The 24,183-nt window shown below is 42.8% G+C and overlaps 1 protein-coding gene across 3 annotated transcripts; it reads left to right on the forward strand.

Moving 5' to 3' along the window:
• Window positions 1-24,135, forward strand: itgb4 (integrin, beta 4). Of its 3 annotated transcripts, none has more exons than XM_062378937.1 (42): window positions 1-342; window positions 2,228-2,310; window positions 3,239-3,321; window positions 4,581-4,679; window positions 4,797-5,001; window positions 5,087-5,183; window positions 5,315-5,486; window positions 5,821-6,084; window positions 6,178-6,267; window positions 6,405-6,527; window positions 7,154-7,321; window positions 7,431-7,507; window positions 7,678-7,886; window positions 8,536-8,639; window positions 8,730-8,825; window positions 9,570-9,693; window positions 9,791-9,916; window positions 10,733-10,851; window positions 10,947-10,980; window positions 11,089-11,283; window positions 11,783-11,886; window positions 11,984-12,042; window positions 12,163-12,186; window positions 12,305-12,453; window positions 12,579-12,758; window positions 12,902-13,050; window positions 14,116-14,323; window positions 14,421-14,738; window positions 14,849-15,027; window positions 15,139-15,319; window positions 16,176-16,313; window positions 16,399-16,581; window positions 16,675-16,803; window positions 19,112-19,297; window positions 19,384-19,533; window positions 19,958-20,101; window positions 20,549-20,698; window positions 20,886-21,074; window positions 21,151-21,306; window positions 21,411-21,575; window positions 22,279-22,398; window positions 22,487-24,135. In XM_062378937.1, the coding sequence occupies exons 2-42, from the start codon at window positions 2,235-2,237 to the stop codon at window positions 22,615-22,617; spliced, it is 5,853 nt and encodes a 1,950-aa protein (XP_062234921.1). In that variant the 5' UTR covers window positions 1-342; window positions 2,228-2,234; the 3' UTR covers window positions 22,618-24,135. The 3 variants fall into 3 exon arrangements, with proteins under 3 accessions (XP_062234921.1, XP_062234922.1, XP_062234923.1); XM_062378938.1 differs by having other exon boundaries at window positions 14,421-14,735; XM_062378939.1 differs by lacking the exon at window positions 19,958-20,101.
• The last annotated feature ends 48 nt before the right edge of the window (window positions 24,136-24,183 follow it).

Genomic DNA, 24,183 nt, shown 5'->3' on the forward strand with positions numbered 1-24,183 from the left:
CTGAGACTCACTGTCATTCATGTCGCTCTCCTTAAAAACTCTTGCACACACACACTCAGACTCACACACACACTGGACTTTAAGGTCGAACAAGTAACTATTTGACCAGGAAGGAAGAAAAGATAGACGATAGAAACACTGGAAATATTTGCGTCTCTTTCTTTCTTTCTTTTTTTAAACTTTAAACTTGGACACGAGGACTTTTTCGGCACAGGTGGATACAAACCGCTTTCTAAACTTTTTTGTGGGTCAAACAAAGCAAAAAGGACAAAGTTTCTTGATCTTTCTTTTTTATTTACTGTTGGACTTTTGGACTTGGTCTTGGTGAGAGCGGAGTAAGAGGTTTGTTTGATCAGTAATCTCTTTCTATCCAGTCATACATTTCCATTGTTTTCACCTTCAAGTCTTTTACAAAACGGACTGATTATTCTGCTTTGTTAATTTTCGTATATAACTTTTGAGCAAGGTGAAGGGAAGTAAATGTGAGTTATGTAATTTTATATTTCAGAAGTGCTTGCAAGAAAAGATTTGGATTGAGTTTATTCCATGTTCTCTTTTGATTTGTTTTTCCTTCCTCACAATTGCCCACATCAAAGCCTTTAATGCAACACAGGTGAACAAAAGAGGAACAGTACCAGCGATTCCCAGTGTTCACTGTCTTCTACTGGTTTATATTGTTAAACCAGCTGACCCCCAGCATTTAGTTTGCTTTCATTCGTTTGGGTTGTTAAGGTGGATTTCAGAGATACAGTAACTTCAAAGACAAACTTTCCATATGTGTTTCGCTAACTACGAAAGGCAGGACCCTGAACTTGACCCCCAAACCTATCAATACACCCCCACCCTCATCCCTCACCCCTACCTGATGATGTCATGACAGGTTCAGACCCGCGCCCAGCAGCGGTATGTTCACCTTGCAGACGTGTTGTTGTCTGCAGAGACCTGAGGCGTTTTGAACTCAAGATAATTGTCTCCTCTTTTTTTTTTGGTGCAACGGTGCAGTTTAGACCAAATGAAGGGCTGATGACTCAGTTCTATTTTCTGCCTCTTGGAAGCTGTAATTTGTGTCTCCCAGTTTGTTGCTGGTGTCATAGAAAACCACCGTATTTGATTCTGTTTAAATAGGAATAGTATACAAAGTGCTTTATCCCATCTCGGCTCATAATTCCATGACTGACAGTTTGAAGCTTGGAGAATAGGAGCTGGTCTGTTCCTCCTGACCCCTCCTGGTCTGTGATTTATGGGACACCTTGTGGCATGAACCCACACACACTCAAACACACACGCACACACACTTGTAGTCAGTTTAGGCTCACACTGATGTGTTAAGGTGCCTTTCCCATGTGTTCTCCAGGCCGTGTTTTTTAACTTGGACAGGTCATTCTCTCGCCCTGAGGAGAAATTCCATCTCGGAGTTGTAAATCTTCAGAGGCACAAATCATCACTTTCTTCTGAGCACTGTGGCACAGTTAGCTGCCCACTGAGATAATTACAGAGACACTGCATGCCACACCGTGCCCTTTGTTCACTACCCACCTCTCCCGTCTTCATTTCTTATTTTTTTTTGTATTTCTTTCTGTTAATCAGATTGTTCTCCATCCAAGATTCCTGCATAAAATTAAAGGTTTTATTGTGAAAAGTCTGAACAACACGAAGGAATATTTCCAGGTCCAACCCTTTATTGGTCTCTTCCTGTTGTGATCTGTGATTTTTTTTTTTTCAAGTAAAAAAACTCACTACTGACAGGACAGGAGCACCTTAACGGCCATCAGATTTCAGTTGGGGCCGCCGCTGAATCAGAGGCCCTGATTAATAAAAATTGGTTCTATATATTTGGTTGTATTTGTAGCATAATAACATTTATGGTTAAACTAAGAAAGGACAATGTTCTTCTGAGAACCGGAATTGGTTATTTTTTGTACAAATTGTTTTTTGTACGGGCTGCGTCTCTTTGTTTAACCCAGTCTCAGATTGCAGCTCATTTCCCCAACTCAAGGGAGGGTGAAGGGAGTGTCTGGGCCTGTTCACTTTCTTCGAGCCCTCGACCAAAAGAAAGTACAGGTGGATCAAGTTACAACTCAGTCTGCAGATAAGGTCTAAGATAAAACGCTGTTTTTTTGTGCCTTTTTGCCCCCTTTTTCTCCCTCCCTCTCTCTCTCTCTTGCTATATAGGTGGATTTTGTGTATACTGTACATGTGAATGTATTTATGTTTTTTTCTGTTGAAGGAAGGCGATGGGGAGATGGGTGTTACATCTCTCGGTGGGGCTTGGGCTTCTAGCCATCCTGTTGACCTTCTGTTATGCTGAAGGTGAGGACGTAAAATGGACTTTACAACCACTTGTCCCATTCACGAATACATTAATTCATCACTCATACATCTCAGTCACACTCTGACGCCCAGCCATCAGGGTGAACTGAAACTGGAGGAGCAAGGGATCAAACCATAGATCACAAATACATTGACTGACATGTTATTTTTCTATGCAACTAGTAGCCGAAATAACGTAGTTGACTTATATCCCTTCCATATCTTTTAAGATTTTTGAGACTTCTCTTCAATCTAAGGAGGATAGTTTTACATTTTAGGTAGAAATTTGGCAAGTTAATTGATTAAAGTTACAATTATCTCATAAAGATGAGCAGCTTTTTGAAATGTTCTGGTTTTTGTTTGCTGGTGTATCAGCGTTTTGAACTTGTAATTTCCCCAGGGCTAAATGTGGGGACCATTGCTGTTCATATTATAGATTGATTACAAGTGAGGTATCCAAAAACACTAAACATGACATTATTGACATCACTACCAAATGTTATTGGAAGTGAAAAGAATTTGGAACAGCTTACTTAATACTTAAGAGCTAGTTTGATTGTAACAAATTAACACTGAATTTAAAGAAAACAAATTGCATAATCTATAAAATTGTCCAACAAACACAAGGAAAGAAGATCATGATAAAAAATATACGAAAATAAATAGTGGATGGAATAAAATGTCTGAGAGTAACAGTAGAAAACAAATAATGCTCGTGGCCACATATAAATTCTATAAAATCAAAAATATCAACGTCAATTGCAATATTATATAAAGTCAAAGATAGATGAAATTATTCCTCAGTTCTGGTTTCATCTGTTTAATGTGTTTTGGTGTTACCACAGGTATTCTTGCTATGTTTCCTGGGTTTGGTTCTAACTTTGTTGGCTCTCTGTGTCTTTGGCTTTTTCCGACTCTCTCCCCTCAGTGAACTACTGCTTCCTGGCCCGGGACAAGACCTGCTCCGAGTGCCTGCAGGCTGGGAAAGACTGCGCCTACTGCCCTGATGAGGTGAGAGCAGTTAACAGACCATTCCTAAGGAAGAAGTATTGTCTTTTTATGTCCACTTTAGGACAATTTAAACAAATCCTATAATTACAATTACAAAATTTTACAGTTTTTCTCCCAGCTCTTTTCGAGATGTACAGGGGTAGTCATCAATTCTAGAAAATATTGACAAAGGTTGGTCTGTAGGGGATGAGTATAGAGGGATGTGGAAGTTCCTCTTTTACTAAAACTCAAAGTTTTTTAAATAACTATGTTCTTCCAAAAAGACTTAACAGCAGAGTAAAGCGCGGGCAGCTTTACACTTTATCCATGTGCAATATGCTAATCTGTCCATTGGATGTGAGCACATTGATAACTGGGAAATTATTTTATTCCAAATCCAACAATTCCTTCTATGCTCTATAAATTTGCTAAATGTGCTTATGTATAAACATATTCAAAAATAAAAAAATAAGGCTATTGATAAATTTGAGATTAATATCAAACCCCAAATCAAATAATCAAAATTTAAGGTCATTTTACTACTTTATGGAGCTTCATCCTCATCAGAAATTGAAAGGAAATGGCATTTGTCGTGGAGATGGCTCAGTCGTGTCAATGGATCCAGACCTGGTTTTAACATCCATCCTGAATGTGTCTCCTACTGCCCCTTATGGTCACTTCCCCACTCTATGTGCAAATAAACACAAGGGTTATTTCTGTTAATGAAGACCAAAATGTGTTTTTCTTCAGCCAGTTTGAGTTTGCAGATGTGCCAGATGACCATGTTTGTGTGCGTGATGGTATGAGTGTGAGCTAGAGAGAGCGATAGAGAGAGAGTGAGGAGGGCTTGAGTGAGTCACTATCAAGTATCAATCATGTGGGGGTTAGTGTGGATACTGAGGCCGGTGGCTACAAACAATCAACATATGGACACTGAGAAGGATGAAAATATGTTTAAGTTCTAGCAGGTCAGAGACATGACGTCGGAGGTTGGTCCTTCATATGTGGCCCAGAACATGTTAGTGTTCACACAATGTTGAAACATGGATCCCAGACCACTTTCGAATGTGATCTGGGAGATTGGATCTCAAGACGCATTGAGGATGCACTTGGTTGCATTCAGACCTGAACTTAGAGCTGACCACTTGTGATAGGACCACTTAGGACTGAGCAACCACTGATGAAGAAGGAATCCTCACCCTGAATAAGTAGCTTTGAATGAATCAAAACTGTTGGTAACTGAAAGCTTAACTGACTAATCACACTCCTTGTTTGCGCAGAGCTTTGACGGCCCGCGCTGTGACCTGTCTGAAAACATACGCGCCCACGGCTGCAGCGCGACTCTTCGCGCAACTAAATCCGAGAATATTGTGAAGAATGTAAGACATCCCCTCCGTCGTTCCTTTCATATCATTCCATCACTCTTAAATCTTAAAGGTCTGTCATTGTTTCAAATGAAAACTCCTAACCTTCCTATTACCCTTCCAACTGCTCAGAGAACACAGATCAACATGAGGCTCAGTCAGTCTCAGGTGTCTCCACAGCTGATGAACATGAGCTTCCTTCCGGGAGAGGAGAAGGTGGTGGACGTGGACGTGTTCTCCCCGCTCAAAGGTCCTCTGGATCTTTATATTCTTATGGATTTCTCCAACTCTATGGCTGATGATTTGGACAACTTGAAGAAGATGGGCAATAAGCTATGTGAGCAGCCCTGAAACGGCATAAAATCGGTGACGTGCTGGATGACTGTTGTCAATGCGATACTAATTTATTGTATTTCCTGTAGCTCAGTTGATCGGGAAGCTGTCAAACGACGCCACCATTGGCTTTGGGAAGTTTGTTGACAAAGTGATTGAGCCCCAGACGGACATGAGACCCTCCAAGTAAGAGAGATAATGTAAAAAGAACATACTTAGGAAAGTCAAGAATGTACACGGTGGGGTGTAGTATAAATGTCCATGCCAATTCCCACTGTCTCTCTTTTCTTTGTCCATTCTCCTCCTTCACTTCTCAGACTTAAAACGCCATGGCCCAACAGTGACCCTCCCTTCTCCTTCCAAAACGTCATCAAGCTGACCAACGATGTGGGGGAGTTCACCAGAGAGCTCCAGAAGGAGATAATATCTGGCAACCTGGACGCTCCTGAAGGAGGGTTTGACGCCATATTGCAGGCTGCAGTTTGTGGGGTCAGTAAGAACCGAACATTGTTTTTGATATCCACTTATCGCGCATCGAATAACAGACAAAGTTTGTGATGAGTTGGTGGACATAACATCTTCACCTACACTAAATTAGATAAGAAATAGAGCTATAAGAATATTATTTTGCTAATATCAGCATAAAAGGTTATAGTATGTGAAATTAATGTGTGCAGCTTGTTTCCACTGTCCCCAGATGGACAACTAACAAATGACTGAACTTTGAACAATCTTGGGAATGAAAGAAAGGAAATAAACTTTGGAAGTGGCAACTATTGACTCTTTTTGCATGTCCCTCGCTTTATTTGTATTCCTCTTTTAGAATAGGATTGGTTGGCGAAGCCACAGCACACATCTCCTGGTTTTCTCCACCGAGTCAGCCTTCCACTACGAGGCAGATGGCGCTAACGTACTGTCTGGCATCCTGCCGCGCAACGATGAACGCTGCCACCTGGACCCAGAGGGCAAATACACAGAAGATATCAATCAGGATTACCCATCAATACCCACGCTGGTCCGCGTGCTAGGCGAGCACAACATCATCCCCATATTTGCTGTTACCAACCACTCATTCACGTACTACCAGGTCAGTTTTCTGTAGTTAAGTTTTCACAGGAGTTATTCTATTGAAGTGTGATGTCAGAGTTTAGCTAAATGATTTATTTTCTGTATTGTGTAGAAACTTAGCAAATATTTCCCCATTGCTGAGGTCGGTCTGCTGCAAGAGGATTCCTCTAACATCGTGCAGGTCATGGAGACCGCCTTCGAGGTATAACTCTCCCCTGTAAATCATCAGGTGGAAGAATGAGGTTCTTTTTTTGTCATTTGAAAAACTGTCGAATGAACTCAAATGATCAGACAAGTTATATCTGATCTGTTTGCTGATGCCCTTGTGTGTCCTTTCAGAGTATCCGTTCCAAGATGAGCATCCATGCTGAAGAGAAGCCTAAAGCGTTCAAGGCTCAGTTCTTGTCGACCAAGGGAGAGCTTGCAGAATACGGGTTGTTTAATTTCCCGCCTGGAGCAATTGTAAGAGAGGAAACAAAACAGAAACAACTAACAAACCAATAAAACCAATTTGTGTGTTTTTAACACCCCCAAGTTCTATGCATGAGTTGCATCCTTCAATCTTAGTTGCATCTTAGATTGATGGTGTGCACAATTAACCAATATTGCCAACCATGTGTACCACATATTAGGGTCACAGAGGCAGGCGATGGAGCCAATCCTAGCTGACTTTGGGCGATAGGGGGGGGTTCATCCAGGGCAGGTTGACAGCATATTGCAGGGGCAACATACAGGGACAACTCAATGTGCATGTCTTTAGACTGTGGGAGGAAGTATGAGTACCCCTTTGATACACTTGCAACATGTCCAGGGTGTATCCCGCCTCTCGCCCAATGTCAGCCAGGATTGACTCTAGTTCCCCTGTGACCTTCAAAGGATAAGCGGTATAGATGATCGAAGGTTGGAATACAAATTTTCCTCAAAGTGATGATACGCTTGCTGACATTGTTGGTCAGTTTTTAATAATTTATTACTAACACCAGTTTGTCAGCTTTTACAGGCCATATATTTGTAGTCAAATCCAATATTGTCCTAAATTGTCTGTTCTAAGACTCATACAGCAAAATTTATAAACGTGTGTTCTCCAGGGTAAGCTCAAGATGCGTCTCAAAGCCGAGAGGATGATTGACGAAACGCCTGTGTGCCAGAGCAATCAGAATGAGAAGGAGGGGCTGATGAGAGTCAAGCCCAGCACCTTCAATAGCGGTTTCAACATTGAGGCCTCGATTCTGTGTCCGACCTGCGATTGTGAGAAGGTAAGACGTGTAGATAAACATTGAGTCCCACAAGAAGACAAGCTGAAGTCATTGACCCTCAATTCTCTGTGGGGAATTAAGCACTTGGTTTCTTTTATTTGTCCTGCAGACTCCCGTCCCTAATTCAGCCAAATGCCATGGCAATGGAGACATGATATGTGGGAAGTGCAAGTGTTCTCCTGGCTGGTGAGACTATTATTAACAATTCTTCGTTAAAGTGTAACATCACAAATTTAAGTGTGCAGCATCTCTTTAAAAGTATCATATTATAACCTGAGTTATGATGCCTTTGCCAAGCGTTGTGCCTTGAAGTCTTTATTTTTCTTCTCTTTGCCTTGTCCACGTGTCTCCTTCAGGTTGGGTGCATTCTGTAACTGCTCAGAGACTATTTCAGCTCAGGACACCTCACGTTGCATAGGCCCGAACATGAAGGAGCCTTGCTCAGGTCGCGGAGAGTGCAAGCTGTGTGGAGGCTGTGTGTGCTCCAACCCAGATCAGTTTGAGGGACAATACTGTCAGTACGACAAGACCCAGTGTCCACGATCTGGAGGCTTCCTCTGCAACGGTGCGAAAATTTGCGGTTTTGAAATAATTATGTAGGATGCAAATGATGTTTCATCCCTATTATTGTTGCAAATATTCTTCAATTTGACATGTCGTCTCTCAGCATACCTTTCTGGACACATTATATTACGTTAACTCTGGCTTCTGTTAAGGCCCAAGAGTTCCCGTAATTAAAAGATGCTGACTAAATTTCACACAGTCATCAACATCCATGGATTATTCCCTGGGAAAATGGTGAAAATGTCAAGAAAAGTCCAATCTCACAATAATAAGGATAGTGATCTTGGATCCGGCATTAATTTTTTTTCAACTTATTATTTTCTTTCTTTGCCCATGTCCCATCGCTCCATCGTCTTTTTAGAGGTTTTTGCATAATCCTGCTGACAAACAAAAAAACAATCCAGAAAACTTAAGGACAGGAGGAAAACTGAATATCTTTGGCAGATGTCACGAGGAATATAATTTTTTTTAATTGTTTTCCAATTAAAATCTGAAGGAAGAGAAGTTGAATCATTCTGCATTTGTTGTTTTTTACTTTCTTGTATACTCGTTATATACAGTTTACAGGAAACAAACACAAACACAAACACACACACGTGCCACTTACCACAGGTGTAATGCTGATAAATCCCATTCTTTCCTCCCATCAGACCGTGGCTCTTGCATCATGGGTAGCTGCGCCTGTAAGAAAGGCTGGGAGGGAAATGCCTGCGAGTGTACCAATAGCAACCAGACCTGTCTGGACAACAAAGGGGTGAGTAGAGCCCCCGACCCTCTTTTTGTTTCAATGTAAGGTAATCTTCAGTGTATCTCACACCCTTGCCTGATTGTGTCTTTGTGCCAGGGTGTCTGCAATGGGCTAGGTGAATGTAAATGCGGTCTCTGTAAGTGCAAAGAAACCGCCGTGGAGATGACTTCGACCTGTGAGCCAAATTTCCAGGTGTGTGGATATAATGTTTAAGTATGTGTGTTATGTTCCAACACAATGGGCCTCATGCAATGAACAAGCTTGTACACTTATTCTAAATATCTCCTACATTTGTTTACACACTGAGTTTGTTCGAACATGAGATGTCAGATTGAACAATCGCTTCAATCTTCAGAAGAGTGTGTGAATGAGCTCCATAAACATGATGAAAGCCACTTTCATATTTTAGTGCACAGAGATGGTCAAAAAGCACTGCTAACGCCCCATGTGTTAGAAGTGTTATGTCATGTTAGTGACATCAAAGAGCAAACAGAAGAAGTCCTGATTTCAGAGAACATGAGAGAGAAAGTCGAGACTCAAACAACACTTTCGATGCAGACACTGTCATGGGCCATACTGTCCCTTAAATAAAGAAGAAATCGATATGAAAATTGCTTCAAATAATTACTCATCACAAAAAATTGGCCTGAATAACAGAAGACCAATGTCTCGCAACTCTTACCATATTGGACTACTCGTAAATTCAACAAACTCTCCTAAATTACTCGTACGCACAACTTGAGAACAAATCTGTTTGTATCAACGATTCTTGCATGAGGCCACTTCTCCTGTTTTTGTCATTTCTTTTTTCAGCTACACTCAAGGCCTCATAATACACCTGGTGCTGTTTATATGAGTTAAGCTTTTTAGTTTTGGTTGGCGTGTCTGTTTAGTGTTTCAACGTGTGTACCTACTGTATGCGTGTTTCCCATCTAGGCCCAGCTGGGCGTGTGTGAGGGTACAAGAGATTGTGTCCAGTGTAAAGCCTGGAAGACGGGAAAGAAAGAGGGCTGTGAGAACTGCCCCTTCGAAATTGTCATGGTGGATGAACTCAAAGAAGGTGAGCTCACAAAGGATGTACATTAACTATCCAGATACTCCTCACAATGATAAATATGGCATCACGCTATAGCACGCTTGTACGTGTGTGTTTTCAGCGGACAAAGTGCGTGATTCATGCAGTTTCCGTGACGAAGAAGATGACTGTACCTACTACTACACTGCTGAAGACCCCACAGATAAAGCAGCCGGAATCTTGAAGATCCAAGTGCTCAAAAAGAAAGGTGAGCTGCAGCTTGAATATGAGAAGCATCACCATGGTTTAAATGGGAAGACAGTTGTGGAGGTTTTTGCATAATCCTGCTGACAAAAAAAAACAATCCAGAAAACTTAAGGACAGGAGGAAAATTGAATATCTTTGGCAGAAGTGACAGGAATATAATTTTTTTTAATTGTTTTCCAATTAAAATCTGAAGGAAGAGAAGTTCTGCATTTGTTGTTTTTTACTTTCTTGTATACTCGTTATATACAGTTTACAGGAAACAAACACAAAGACAAACACACACACACGCCACTTACCACAGGGGTAATGCTACATTAACTATCCAGATACTCCTCACAAGCGTTTGCTTATGTTGCAGGGACACTGTTCATTAAAGGAGACACATGGTGTTTTTTCATAACTTTCCTCAAGTGAGTCATATATGTTTTTTGTAGAGGGGGGTGAAACCTCTGCAGAGTTAAAACAAAATTTGAAGTCTTGCAGATAATTCCGAACCATCGTGACATCACACTGTCCCATATTTGCATAATGCTTGCCGAGCAAGTCTGGCACATCTCTTAAAGAGTAAGGAACTAAAACCAAGAGTTTCAGACAGAGGCTGAAAAGAGGAGCTGCAAGAAAGGACAGTATGAGGAGAATGAGAAGGGATGTCTCTCTGAACATTAGAGACGATTAAAACCATAGCAACCCGAACAGGATAGGAACAGGATATACTGAAGGAGAGCTCCTGTCGTCCCTCCAGTTAACCTCCTGGCAGCAGTATTCTGTGCAATCGCTGCATTTCTAACGCTATCTGTGCTTTGTGATGATCCTTCAGATTGTCCCGCTGCCAGCCTCCTGTGGCTGCTCCCTCTCCTCTTGTTCCTGTTGTTACTGCTGGCACTCCTGCTGCTCTGCTGCTGGAAATACTGTGCCTGCTGCAAAACCTGCTGCCAGGTATAAATACATTTCTCACATGGTTTATATTTCTAATGGAAATGCTCAGTTTTGTTCTCATCTTTTTATTCCTCTCTTCTTTTAACTTGAAACAGAGCTGTCTTGCCCTGCTGCCTTGTTGTAGGAAAGGTAAGACCTGGGTCACTTACATCAAATGCAACAGCATAGATCTAAAATCCTTCATCCCCGACTGGGACTGTGTTGAATATGAGTCACCATAGTTTGTTTGCTCTGCAGGTCGCATGGTCGGCTTCAAGGAAGATGAGTATTTGCTCCGCCAGTCTCTGCTCACCTCAGACCATCTGGACACGCCAATGGTGAGGACTGGCCCACCCAAAGGAACTGATGTGGTTCGCTGGAAGGTGACAGATAATGTACACAGAGGACCCAATCACCCCCAGGCTCTGACGAAGCCAAATCCTAAAGAGACTAGTAAGTGCTAAATTATGTTAAATTACGGGAGAATGGTGCCACTATCATTCCCACTCCTCACCATGATCGTCTTTTTGGTCACATCGACATAGCTTTTTTTACCTTCGACCACTGAAATCAAATAATTTCATCCTTGAGTAGAACTGAATGTTTTTACTAAATTTTAAGAAATTCCCTTTTGGCATTCTTGAGATATTGTGTTCACGAGAATGGGGGAGACGAATGTAGTTCAGCTCTTCTGGTTCAGGAAGCCAGGGATCATGGGTAATATCCACTGTTCAATTGTGTTTCAGTCACTATGCAGTCAGAGGTCCACCGAATAGATTATATATACTTGGTTTTTTCTCTAAATTTAAACCACTTAATCTGCTGCAGGGGGCACTGTAAAAGTAAAACAGTGTTGCTTTAAAAGTAAACCTATGACATTAAACTGACATTTAAGTGTGTAGAACTTAGGGACATTGTTTTAAATGTCCTTCTTGTCATTTGTCATGTGTAGTCCAGTTCCCACTCTCCGTCCGGCTGAACAGGCTGTTCTCTGATATCCTGTCCCGCCCGGAATCCAGAGAAGCTGACCAGCTTCGCAAAGAAGTGGCCGAAAACGTGAGTGTGTTTTTTGTTTTTTTTCTTCGTGACCTTTTGTGTAAGTGTGGGAATGGTGACTGTGACACTGAAAACTGTTTTGTTTTCTTTCATCCAGATCAATGATGTGTACAAACAGATTCCTGGGGCCCAAAAGGTGCAGAGGACCGCTTTCAGGTGAGATACATGACAGTGGCTTCATTTATAACATGCAACTATTGTCATTGTAAGATATCCAGTTTTGGTGTGCCTAAAGGGAAATGTCCACCAACGTATTATTTGTTTTGGTTTTTACAGAATGCAGAGAAATGCTGGAAAAAGGTAACAATCTGATCGATACATGACGCTACAAGTCAACCCTGATTGGCTTGTTGTTTTTTTCAGGAACCAAGGGTCACAGATGCCTTATTGTCCCTTTGCTTGTCCCTTTGCTCTTCAGGCAGGACTACACCATCATGGACACTGTCTTGTCCGCTCCTCGTAGCAGCTATCCTGATATTGTTAAACTCACAGAGAAAAATGTCCAGTCTGGAAGCTTCCAAAACCTCAAGGTGGTGCCTGGTTACTACACTGTGGCCACAGACAGAGGTGAGCATTAACTGTTTTTATGTGTGGAAGAAAATAAACTTCTCAGTTCTGATCTCCAACGAGCAGCCCATACCTTCATCGGCCTTGTGATTAAACTTGTCGTTACGCGTGGTCCTCCTCTGCAGAGGCTTCGGGAGCGATCGAGTTCCAGGAAGGTGTGGAGTCAGTAGACGTTCATGTGCCGCTCTTTGTCAAAGAAGAAGACGACGACAAGAAGCAGTTGCTTGTGGAGGCTGTGGATGTGCCACTAGGAATTGCTGAGATCGGAAAACGTTTGGTCAACATCACCATCATCAAAGAGCATGGTGTGGAATCTTGCACCTAATGTATTTGTACTTAAAAAATCCCTTGAGAATGAGATGCAGGACTTAAATGAACACCTCTGACTTAAACAATGAAAAATGTGAAATTTTTGCTTGTTGATGAAGAATCTTTTCTTTCTCCACAGCCACCAGTGTGTTCTCGTTCCTCCAGCCGGCCTACACATACAGCAGACAGGATGGAGTGGCCAACATTCCAATCAGCAGGGAGATCATTGAGGATGGACGAACCCAGGTCACATACCGCTCACGGGACCTCACAGCCAAGGACAAAAAGGTGAGCTGATGATCACTGTACCCTTTAGGTATTGGTGTCTTTTTGTCTACATTTTGGATTGTCTTGATTTCTCCCGTGGATTATGCACCCGACTTGCCTTTGAAAGTGGTGCAATACTTGAGCTTTTATACATGATGGTTATTTCAACCCTGTGGATATAAATCTACCATTGGCTGCCTATTTCAGATGGCTCCTCTCCGGCTTCCAGCCTATTACATTTTTTCAATAAATACCTCTAAGCTAGCAATGTAGCTCAGAATTGTGTGTTTTCGCATGAAGATTTGGATTGTGCAACAATGGTGGGTCTAGGATCTTTCTAAATCAGGGGCTATAAGGGGGCCACAATTTACGCAGAGGGGCGGATTACATGTCTGACCTCCATACACAGTCCCTTATTCAATGAGATACATATACAAGTCATTCCTTGTTTACTCTTAGCTCTATAGCCTTAAGCAAAGCCACTCGTCACTGAATATATTTTGAAAATAAATTGTTTACTTTCAAAAATCGGAGAAAATGATTTAACAATTGTAATATTTATTGTTAGTAGTGTTAGTAGGTGACTTGTTTATTAAAAAATATTATTAAAATATTATTATATTAAAAAAAAAAGTCCATTGACAGGACAAGGGCACTTCAGGTGCCAATCAGAATCTTCGTATAGTTTAATATGCTTGAATTTTTCCTTTTTAACAAGAGTGATGCCTGCCTTCATGCAAATATTCCACCATAAGAAGTTTCCCCTCTGGCTCTGTTTTGCATTTGTAGCGTCTTTGCATCCAGGGCTTAGTGCTGCCCCAGATAGTGATTGGTTAAAGAAATAAACACATGACAGATCTTTTCCACCTATAGCACAGTAGTAATGGGTGCAATCTGACCATTATCCACTGCTGACACAGCACTGTGGAGATCTTGCGGTGCAATTCAACCCAAGGTTAAATAATATTGATGCTTTGCCAAGGGAAGGGGTCATCAGAGGCTGTGGCCAATTTGCACCGACTTGTAGATGAGATACAGGTCTGCCTCATGACTGTTCTTCTAACCTGTTGATCCTATGTATTTTAGGACTATATAACTGTGGAAGGAGACCTGACCTATGCTCCTGGTGAGACCGAGAAGACAGTTCCTGTTCGTCTGCTGGAGCTGAGTGAGAAAGATGGCCTCCTCGAAGAAAAACAGGTCAAGCAGTTTGTCATGGACCTCAGTAACCCACGGCAGGGAGCAAAGCTGGGCCGCTACCCGAGAACTACTGTCACCATAGCAGACCTGCCAGGTGAGAGAACACAAGACTGTTCACATTCATCACAGCCAATCAAAGCATTGAATGCAAAGGTTTCATTTATCACTTCACAATATCTTATTTTATCTAGAGCCCAGCGTGATGGCATTCAAAAAGGACAGCCAGAGCTTCTCCACATTTGACCCGACCTACACCATTCCTGTGGTGCGTACTCGAAACCTGGATAGCCCCGCCACAGTGAAATGGCGTACAAAGAAGGCCCAGCGCTTCGATCTCTCTGGAATTCTGAAGTTTGGTCCTGGAGAAACAGAGAAGAACATCGTGATCGACCCGAAAAAGCATCCTGGCCCAATCGAGCCCGAGAATTTCCAGCTAGAGCTGGCCGACCCAAGTAGCAATGCTTCTATTGGAGAGAGGAAGATCACCCAAGTCAATGTCACAGAAGGTGGTAAGACACAACGTAGAGAGATCAAATGAAAATATTTTCTTGTTCTGTGATTTTCAGATATTACATGATGAGAGAAGGGAACTCTAAAACAGTTGATTCGATTGTTTCAGCTCTCCCTGAAACAAGTCCTGAGATCAGCCACCTGACGCAGAAGCGTGCCGCCAACCCGAAAGGCCTCCCCCCTGGTGGTCTCCTTCTCGCTCCAGGAAACCCTGAAGCCAAAGCAACTGGACCCAGAAATATTCACCTGAACTGGGACCCACCACCTGGTAACCCAATGGGCTACAAGGTACATCAAATCAACACGAACAGAAGCTACAACTTGAAGGAATTAGTATCATTTCCAAAAGCCACTCTATTACTCAAGCACTGTATCTATAATCTGACCTTGTTTTTTTAGGTGAAGTACTGGATATATGGGGACCCAGAGAAAGACGCCCAGGTCTTGGATGTGAAGACTCCTCAAGCTGAGTTGACCAACCTCTACCCGTATTGCGATTACGAGATGCGAGTGTGCGCTTACAATTCAATCGGAGAAGGCTACAATACAGACATGATTGCCTGTCAGACCCTCGAAGACGGTAATCATTGTTAAATTCAGCTAGATGCTGTGCATTAAAGCAGCTACAAGCAGGTTAATTGCTTCACATAAAACAAAATGAAACATATCTAGTAAATTTGTATTTTTTGAAATTTATCTAGCTAGACTGGGTTGCACCAGCTATCCACAAATCCATTGCTAAATTTGAGTATATAGAAAGACTTGGAGAGAGCAGTTTGTATTTTAAAGACAGAAACTATTACGGCTGTATCTTTTTCTGATGTGGACCATGTTGTAGAACCTTTTGACGCAGATAGCCGTCCCTATGGTTTGAGCTTTAGTGTGTGGACGAAACATTGAAATGCTAACGAGAAAAGAGAAAGAGACAACAAGCTGCTGCACGGTTGAGAGTGAAACTTCTTGTTAAGCGAGACGAGAAATGTTGCCAGAATTTTTGCGGAGACCCAGAATAACAAATCTGAGTCTCTATTGGTAAAATACACTTTTAGTGGACATATTGTGGTGTGTCACAGTCGCCCCTTAAGATTACTTTGCAGCCGCTGTTGCCATGTCAATTCACTGAACCAATTCCAAACTTTTTTGTTAGTACAATTGTTAACGCAAAACATAACATGGGTGGGGGTTGGTGCAAGTAGTTTGTAAACACAATTTGTATTCACACCGTTTTTAAATGAGTGGTTTGAAATATCAACTAAGTTGTTATCAGGTAATTGAGTTTTTCTTTTATTTCATTTCACGTCATATGATATCTAACATCACTATTTGACAACTTTTGCTCTTCCATTAACATTTACAGATGCTGGCTATTGTATGAGCAAAACAAAACCTTGACTTAGTTAACACTGGTGTCATATGTTTGACTCATTCTCCTCCAGTTCCTGGTGAACCAGGACGTTTGGCCTTTAACGTCATCAGCCCGACCGTCACTCAGGTCAGCTGGGGGGAGCCTGCAGAGACAAACGGCAACATCACAGCCTACGAGGTCATCTACACTCCAATCGATGATAACCTGAGTAAGACGCTGAGTCCAACGTTTTAATCAAGCAAGGTTGCATTATGGAATTTTCACCATGTTTTACAAATTCCTTCTTTTCACAGAGCCGGAGGGCGCTGCCAAGAAAGTAAAGATCGACAACCCCAAGAAACGAATGCTGCTGATCGAAAACCTTCAGAAATCCCAATCCTACCAGTACAAGGTCCGTGCCAAGAACAGCGTGGGCTGGGGTCCTTTCAGAGATGCTTCCCTCAACCTTGCGACACAGCCTGCCAGACCACTGTCCAGTAAGTCGAGGGCAAACACATCTTCACACTGCATCACAGTGAGGTCTTGTTTTTCCTGGGAAGAAATTGAATTCTCTCTCTTTTTGTCCCTAGTTCCCATTATTCCAGACATCCCTATTGTGGATGCAGAGGCAGGAGACGAGTACGACGGATACCTGATGTACAGCAATGAGGTGATGAAGTCCCCTGGAGGCTCCAAGACTCCCAGCGTCTCTGGTGATGGTGGGTACCTAGAGCTACAAGGCCACAAGTTACTCCTCTAACAGTGTAAGCATGTCACCGCCAGGCTTCCAGACAGTGAGCTATCACTGTGATATGGATCCAATTATTTTACTTCATATCCTCAGCACTCTCAGGCATCTTGCTTTGTGCTCATACCATATGTGCTGAGGTGTCACCGCCCTATCAGGAGGAGGGGGAGTGGACATTGCTGTGAAAGGTTTGTCCAATCTGTGCTGTAGGAAGTTATCCAGTTTCCCCTAAGATGAAGCTTAGATGGCCTCACCTGCTCTCTACTGGCACCTTTTTTAACATGTCTGTGTTTCTGTGTGAAAAGCCTGCAGAAGCTGATATTAATATCCTTCTTCCAATTCACAAGCGTGACGTTAAGTAACAGCTGGAAGAGTCGAGAAGCTCAGGAATGGCATCCTTCTCATGCCACTGCATTTTTTAAATATCACTTCCATCTGGCAGGCAACGCCCCAGCAAGCCAGTGGCGAAATCTGCATCCAATGCATCCGTAGATATCTGCAGTAGAAGTGCTTTATGATCACAAACCGCAGCGCCTTCCCTCACTCAATTTGCTGTCAAAATCCTGGTTTCTGCAGCCATGTTTGTGCTGTTAGTTTTGGCTGAGGGACAAAAGTGGATGTTGCTGCTCCCAACCAAGCCCATTTGGATTTTTGTTATTCAAACATCATACATGTATGCATACATAATGTGATCCAGTGTCCGATGAATGTGTTACAGCTTTTATTTTTTAATCAGTGATGTATCGTTAAAGGGAAAAAAACTTGATACAACTCCGCCTCCTTGCTTCTACCCTATGACCCCAAATACAAGGATGGAAATATGTCAAGTTGGTGGGGTCCAATCTAGATCTGCGTAAGGTGTCGTGGAAAAAGCAGGTGGACGTCTTCAGCAGTCGCCTCAGCACAGACACAGAGACGAGTTCAGATGAGGCCCCCCGCCCCAGCCAGGCCAAAACACCCCTGCCAGGTGAAGACCACAGACCCGCAGATAGCCAGACAGGGAGCGAGCATGTCAGCTTTGTGATTGATCTGCTCAGAAATATTATCAATTGTCCAGTCAATCAATTTTCCGGGCTTGCGTTCCTTGTCCCCTTGGCCCCCAGTTGGCACCTATCCCATCTATCCTCCTGCCATCTGTCCAGAGAGGAGCACTGGCATCAACTGTCCCATCTCCAGTTGATGATCGGGGGGCAGGCTTTTCCCGGTGCCTGTCTCTGTCTGTCCTCTCTCCATCCCACTGAGGAGGTAGTGATCTGGAGACAGCTTGTCTGGTGTGTAGGCTTAGTTGTGGTTGTAGGGACATAATGGGTTCTTGTCTTCAATACAGTTTCATCTCTGCAGGGCAGTATCAGTAAGGATCTTTTAAGTGCAGCAGTATTTTATTTGATCTTCCAATACATTTGATCAATGGAGCTGTTTAATCAGCAGGAGTTGACATTTTTACCCTCCAAAGTTATAGCATCAGCAGAAGTTTAATCTGAAAGAGAAGACATGTTTATATCACCACTTACAGGCAAAACAGCAACACTGCAGTTTTCACTGAATAACTCTCTTTTTCCGGAGTTTGCTTTTCACACATGAAAAACACAGCTAGAGATTTTTCTGCTCAGACGCGTTAACAACTACACAGAAATCTCCTCAGCATTCAGGTGAGGCGTGGTGCAGGACGCAGGATGTAACCTTTTGTCGTATGTTTTCATTTGCGCTCTCACATCCCGCTTCACGTCAGGAGTTTATCCGAAGTTCAGTCCGTGTCTGAAGCATGCTTTTAATGCCACCAACAGGCCAAAAACTCAACACCTGATAGATTGATTGGCACAAGATCGTGATGTCACAGTTGCCAGAACAGGACACATTATATCAGCTCAATAAAATAGAAACATAACTAAGATAAATGTCATCCTGTGGTGGTACAACTACAAATTCTATTTGATAATGTATCAATCAATTCAAATTAGTAGAGAGGTAACCACTAACGATGCTATTCATCAATTAAACAAGAAATAAGTCAGTTAAGCAGCTACACAAAGAAAGACTGCAGCTGTTACTATCATTGCCTGCAGATGACACACTGCTGTTTGTGGCACAGGTCAGACTAACGCTACAGGACATAACGCGCTGCTGCTTCCTCTCTATGGGCCAGTTGAGCCTGGTTTTGGGTGCTTCACGTCAGGGACACTGTGTTGTTCGGGTCAGCGTCAGAACGGGCGAATGCTAGCTGCTAAACTTCCCAGAATCTGTCCGATGAGGTTTCCATCTACTGTTATCGTGTTTCACAGAATTCGCGATGAACGGGAAGTGGGAGCAGAACTTCCTTTTCCCCGGGGGATCGGGGACACGCAACCTGTCATCGTCTTCCTCTCCTATGTCCACCCTGAGCTCGAACTACAGAGTAGGAGGAGGAGGAGGAGGAGGCAGCAGCTCCTTCACCACAGAGACATCGACCACCTACATGTCCGGAGCAGGTGAGGTGGAGGCCGGATTCCTTGATAAGAATTGGGTCAAAACACCAAGTTTTTTTTTTATCCCTAATGTTTCTCTGGGGTTGTAGGGGGTTCTCGAAGGCTGGATATGATTGGAGGTGGAGTTCATACATCGGATGTCATCATGAGGAAGCGCTCGGAGAACAGGGGTTACACAGAAGAGAACATCCGGGACTCTATTGTCATGGGAGATGTGTCGGGCAAATTTCAAGATATGGGTAAGCTTTAGACATCAGCGGGGGGGGGGGGGGGGGGGGACACAAGTACATTTAGAGGAATTAGCTGTTTACTGTCTGGTCTAAGAAAGGTTTTACTTTGGAAAACAATGTTGACGATGCTGTACCAGGTAGACAACCAATGCATGAGCCTGTTAGCTTGGACATCTGTTAGCAAGATCGGGGCTATTGGCTGCACGACAGGCTTATACACACAGACTTTGCAGGAGCTATGCTGACTATCGCCGTTTCTCTCTCCCTCCCCTTGTCTCATCTTTGACCTCTGACTTCTCATTGACTTCACTCTCCACCTGTCCTACTGCGCTACATCCATCCTCTTCTTTGCTCTCTCTCTCTTCTGTATCATTCCGGCCTCCTCTTCCTCCACCTTCTCCGCCTCCTCATGCTCTTCCCCTCCTGCTCAAAGCGCCATCAGGTGGTTTCGGCTACACTGGGATGCAGAGCAGCTCTCTGAGCCAGTTCAGCTACAGCCTGCCTCAGGTTTCCAGGTCCAGGACCCAGTCTTCAGATGTCAACGAAGCCTTATATAGTCTGGACAGGGTGCTCCAGGGTAAGTCTGCGGCATACATGCATGAAGGCACTGGAGGTGAAGCTGGGTGTGATGTGTAAAGCTCTCCTCTTTAGTCATCTTCATTCCTGCTTCTCTGATACTTTGTTGTTTCTTGATACTAAGAATGACAGCCACTGTTTGTAAAAAGAAACAGTTTGATGTTTTGTATTTTTGTTTTTAATTTAATTAACACTCACTAGTGTTCACAGTATGTTCCTCGGAGTGACTAAAATAACTCTGAGGATAATAATGCAACTTTAAGGTTCTTAAATTTCATTGAGCATGAGGAGAGATTTCCAATCACTCTCTCTAGAGAAAAGAGTTGATAATGTAGTCAACAAGAAAATAAAAACAGCTCGGGGTCAATGCAAGCAGAGACGCACCACATATTCACGGTGATCATATCCAACAGTAGGCTTACACTTGTCTCTCTCTGGTAACCGTCAGATGCACGACTTTCCCCTGGGGTCCCAGACACCCCCAGCAGACTGGTGTTCTCCGCTCTGGGTCCCACTGCCCTCAAGGTCAGCTGGCAGGAGCCCCTATGTGAGAAAAGCATCCTTGGCTACTGTGTCCTCTACCAGCTGATCAATGGAGGTAAATAATGACACAAAACTGGAGAAGGCCCATCAATTGATAAACAATGAATACTTTTTGCGATAGTGGTCTATGTAGTGGGTATTGGAGGCCGTTTATCAAGGTGCTTTTTTGGTTGGTTTTTGTGCATTCATTAAATTTTCAGTCTTTATGTTAATGCTAAAAAAAAACATGTCCTCTCCTTCAGGTGATGCAAAGCGCATCAACGTGACGAACCCAGCAGAGAACTCTGTGATCATCCAGGACCTGCTGCCCAACCAATCCTACCTATTTAAGGTGAAGGCTCAGAGCCAGGAGGGCTGGGGCCAGGAGAGAGAAGGAGTCATCACCATCGAGTCTGCAGTCGATCCCTCGAGTCCCCTCTGCCCAATGCCAGGTACTGATTCTGTTTGTGTCCCTGCAGAACAATGACTATGTCTGTTTGTGAATACTGACGTCCTCTGTCACTGCAGGCTCACCATTCACTCTGAGCACTCCCAGTGCTCCAGGCCCCTTGATCTTCACTGCTCTGAGCCCCGATTCGCTGCAGCTCACCTGGGAGAAACCTCGCAAACCCCTCGGAGACATCCTGGGCTACGTGGTCACCTGCGAACAGCTGCATGGCGGAAGTGAGAATTAAAATAAGACGACACTTCCACTGCGAAGCCACCTTTTAACTTTTTCCCGGTTTTGAAAGTGCATGCTTCTATCACCTGTTTCTTGTTTTCTCCAGGTGACACACGTTCCTTCCAGGTGAGCGGCGACAGCGCTGAGACCAGCCACACTGTTCCCAACCTGACTGAGAATGTTCCCTACAAGTTCAAAGTTCAGGCTCGAACCACACAGGGCTTCGGTCCAGAGAGGGAGGGCATCATCACCATCGAATCTCAAGATGGAGGTGAGATTAAATTGACTGACAAATCTTTTTAAATGAATGAAAAGAAATTACCAAATCAGTCATTGCACCCAGTAATATGACAGTGGGGACAGATTTAAAACCACCTTGTCGTCTTTCCTATTGGTAGAACAATTAGGGTCTATACCCTTAGAAGCATGAATGAAATTGGCAATCTACCTAGCAAACCATGGTAATGTTTCTGTGCAGCATTGATATATTTGGTCCAGAGCGGATTCTAGAACAAGAAATTCACCTTCTCAGTATTAGTGGAAGTTTTAGCCTGACGCTGGAATTAGAGAAACTTTAATGGTTCATCTTTTGGGTTCCACAAATCAAACAAAAATCTTAATAAACATTATCTCAAGGCACATCACATGGTAAGGTTGAGATCGTAAAAATGGAAAATCTTGAAATTCATTCTTTGGGAACCAAGAATTTCAATGGGATTTTCTTTTAGAAGGTTAGGCGTGGTCTTGTAACCATGACATATAAAACAAAACACCAAGATAAGCAATCCTCTCTGGACAATAGATACCAAAACTAATGTCAATTAAACAGATAAATGTTGACACTTTTGTCATTGTCTCATTGAATCCATTCATTATTGTATTTTAGCTTTATCTTTACCTATATCACTTTCTCATACTTTAGTACACATGCTGACGCTAATGTGTGTGTTTCCTTACTTCCTCACTTTCTGTAGGTGCAATGTCTCAGTACAATAGCCAGTCAATGTCGATGAGGGATGTTTTCCAGATGCCAACAGAGGTCAGCACACGGACCAACATCTCACACACCATGCTCGACGACCCCTACTTCTCAGGTACAAATAAACCTCCAGTATCTTTTATGTTCTTCCCATCGATGGCATCCATTTTCAGACTAATTTTCACGGCTTTGCTTTCTAACAGAGGGGATGATGATGACCACACAACACTCGGAGACCAGCGGCATGGTGACTCGTCAGATCACCAAGGAGGTGGTTGAGAGGGGCTTCATAGGAGGAACAACTGTCACAAAGAAGATGTTTTATGAATCCTAAGATTCTATTTAGCTGTGCCCAAGTTCACACCCAAATGATGAATTAGCCAGTTCATTTTGTTACCGCCAATAATATTTAATGGTATTTTTCTACCAGCATCACCAACTTGAGGCTCAGGACTCAGGACGAGCAATCCTGCGAGCTGCTTCTACCTTCTGCTTCTTTTGTTTAATAATCGTTCAACTTCCTTTAATTAGCTCTGAAATTCTGAACAACCCCAAAAAGTGTTTTCAGACGTCTTGAGCCGTGTCTCAGGTTGAACCCGACTGAGACCACCTCTTTTGGTCTGACTCAGTTTCAGTCTGTAGATCTGGACCCCTAGTCTGAGGCAACTTATTTTCAGACCTGTTATTTTGGTTCTTGTAGCCCCTAAACTAAAAAGCGGTGACATGGTGGTTAGCCCTGTTGCCCTCACAGCAAGAAGGTTCGAATCCCAGTTCGGGCGGGATCTTTCTGTGTGGTGTTTGCATGTCATCCCCATGTTTACGCTGGGTTTTCTCCGGGTTCTCCAGCAGTCAGAATACATGTAAACATATGCAGATTGGTAGAAGGTTAATTGGAGACTTTAAATAGACCATAGAGAGAATATGAGTGTGAGTGATTGTTTGTCTCTGTATGCTGGCGACCCACCTTTACTGGGATTGGCTCCAGTTTACCCTTTGACCCTTCAAAAGGATATGCAGTATAGATGGACCAAAGTCCAGCCTAAACAAGTAGTTGTTACAGAGCTCTGAGATTCTCTGTCACACAGTTAGTTATATTTTGGGCGTGGGTTTGATATTCTGCGATCAAAAAAAACAAAAGTTGAGTGATACAAGTGTAAATAAAAGAAGAGGAGGCTGTTCTGTTCCTCTGTCACGTCTGTTACGCACTGTGGTCACTGTGGTCACTGTGGTCACTGCAATCAGCGACGTGTGTTTTGACTCTTTCAGAATGAAATCGCCAAAATCCTCAACCCGTGTTTTGTCTGAAAGCTTTCTGATCTGCAGGAAGGTCTGGCTTCGTGTTTGTGGCGGACGCTTTGCACATTTCATTTTTATCGGTCCTGAGGTGAGGGGGACTTTTGTTTCATAAATTTGTATGATATTAAAATATGATAAGGCTTACTTCCAGCATATTTCATACTGCTTAAAATATTTTTATCCAAGCGGATTGACTTAAATGAATTAAATGCCAAATATAGAAAGATGTTATACACTCGTTTCCTAATGTCAAGCTAAGGGGATTGTTATGAACTCAAAACTCGATTTGATACAACATGCTTTTGCGTTTCAGATGTGTAATGGTGTTTCCTGTGTGTTTACCGTTGTATTTTGCATTTCGAGTGGATTAACATTTCAATGAGAGCTTGTTTTTAAAAGGAACGGTATGTAAAGACAGAGAGATTGTATTTGCTTCAATGCATGTCCTACTGTGTTTTGGGCTTGAATTTAGATGAAAATGCTTTTGTAAAACATTTTGAGAGGAGGATTTTTGTTAAGAAATAAAGATACCTATAAGTGAATTTCACAAAAAAAACGACTTTTTGTACTTTTAATCAACATGTATCATTTACTCTTAAGCAGC

This window comes from Platichthys flesus, chromosome 20 (genome assembly GCF_949316205.1).
Source record: "Platichthys flesus chromosome 20, fPlaFle2.1, whole genome shotgun sequence".
Classification (NCBI taxonomy): Eukaryota; Metazoa; Chordata; class Actinopteri; order Pleuronectiformes; family Pleuronectidae; genus Platichthys; species Platichthys flesus.

Bases quoted from the DNA above. Each gene is read 5' to 3' on its own strand.
- itgb4 (XM_062378937.1), top strand. From the start codon at position 2,235: ATGGGGAGATGGGTGTTACATCTCTCGGTGGGGCTTGGGCTTCTAGCC. The intron at 9,917-10,732 runs GTGAGCTGCAGC...ATGATCCTTCAG, and splicing joins CCAAGTGCTCAAAAAGAAAG to ATTGTCCCGCTGCCAGCCTC. The intron at 15,028-15,138 runs GTACATCAAATC...TTGTTTTTTTAG, and splicing joins GTAACCCAATGGGCTACAAG to GTGAAGTACTGGATATATGG.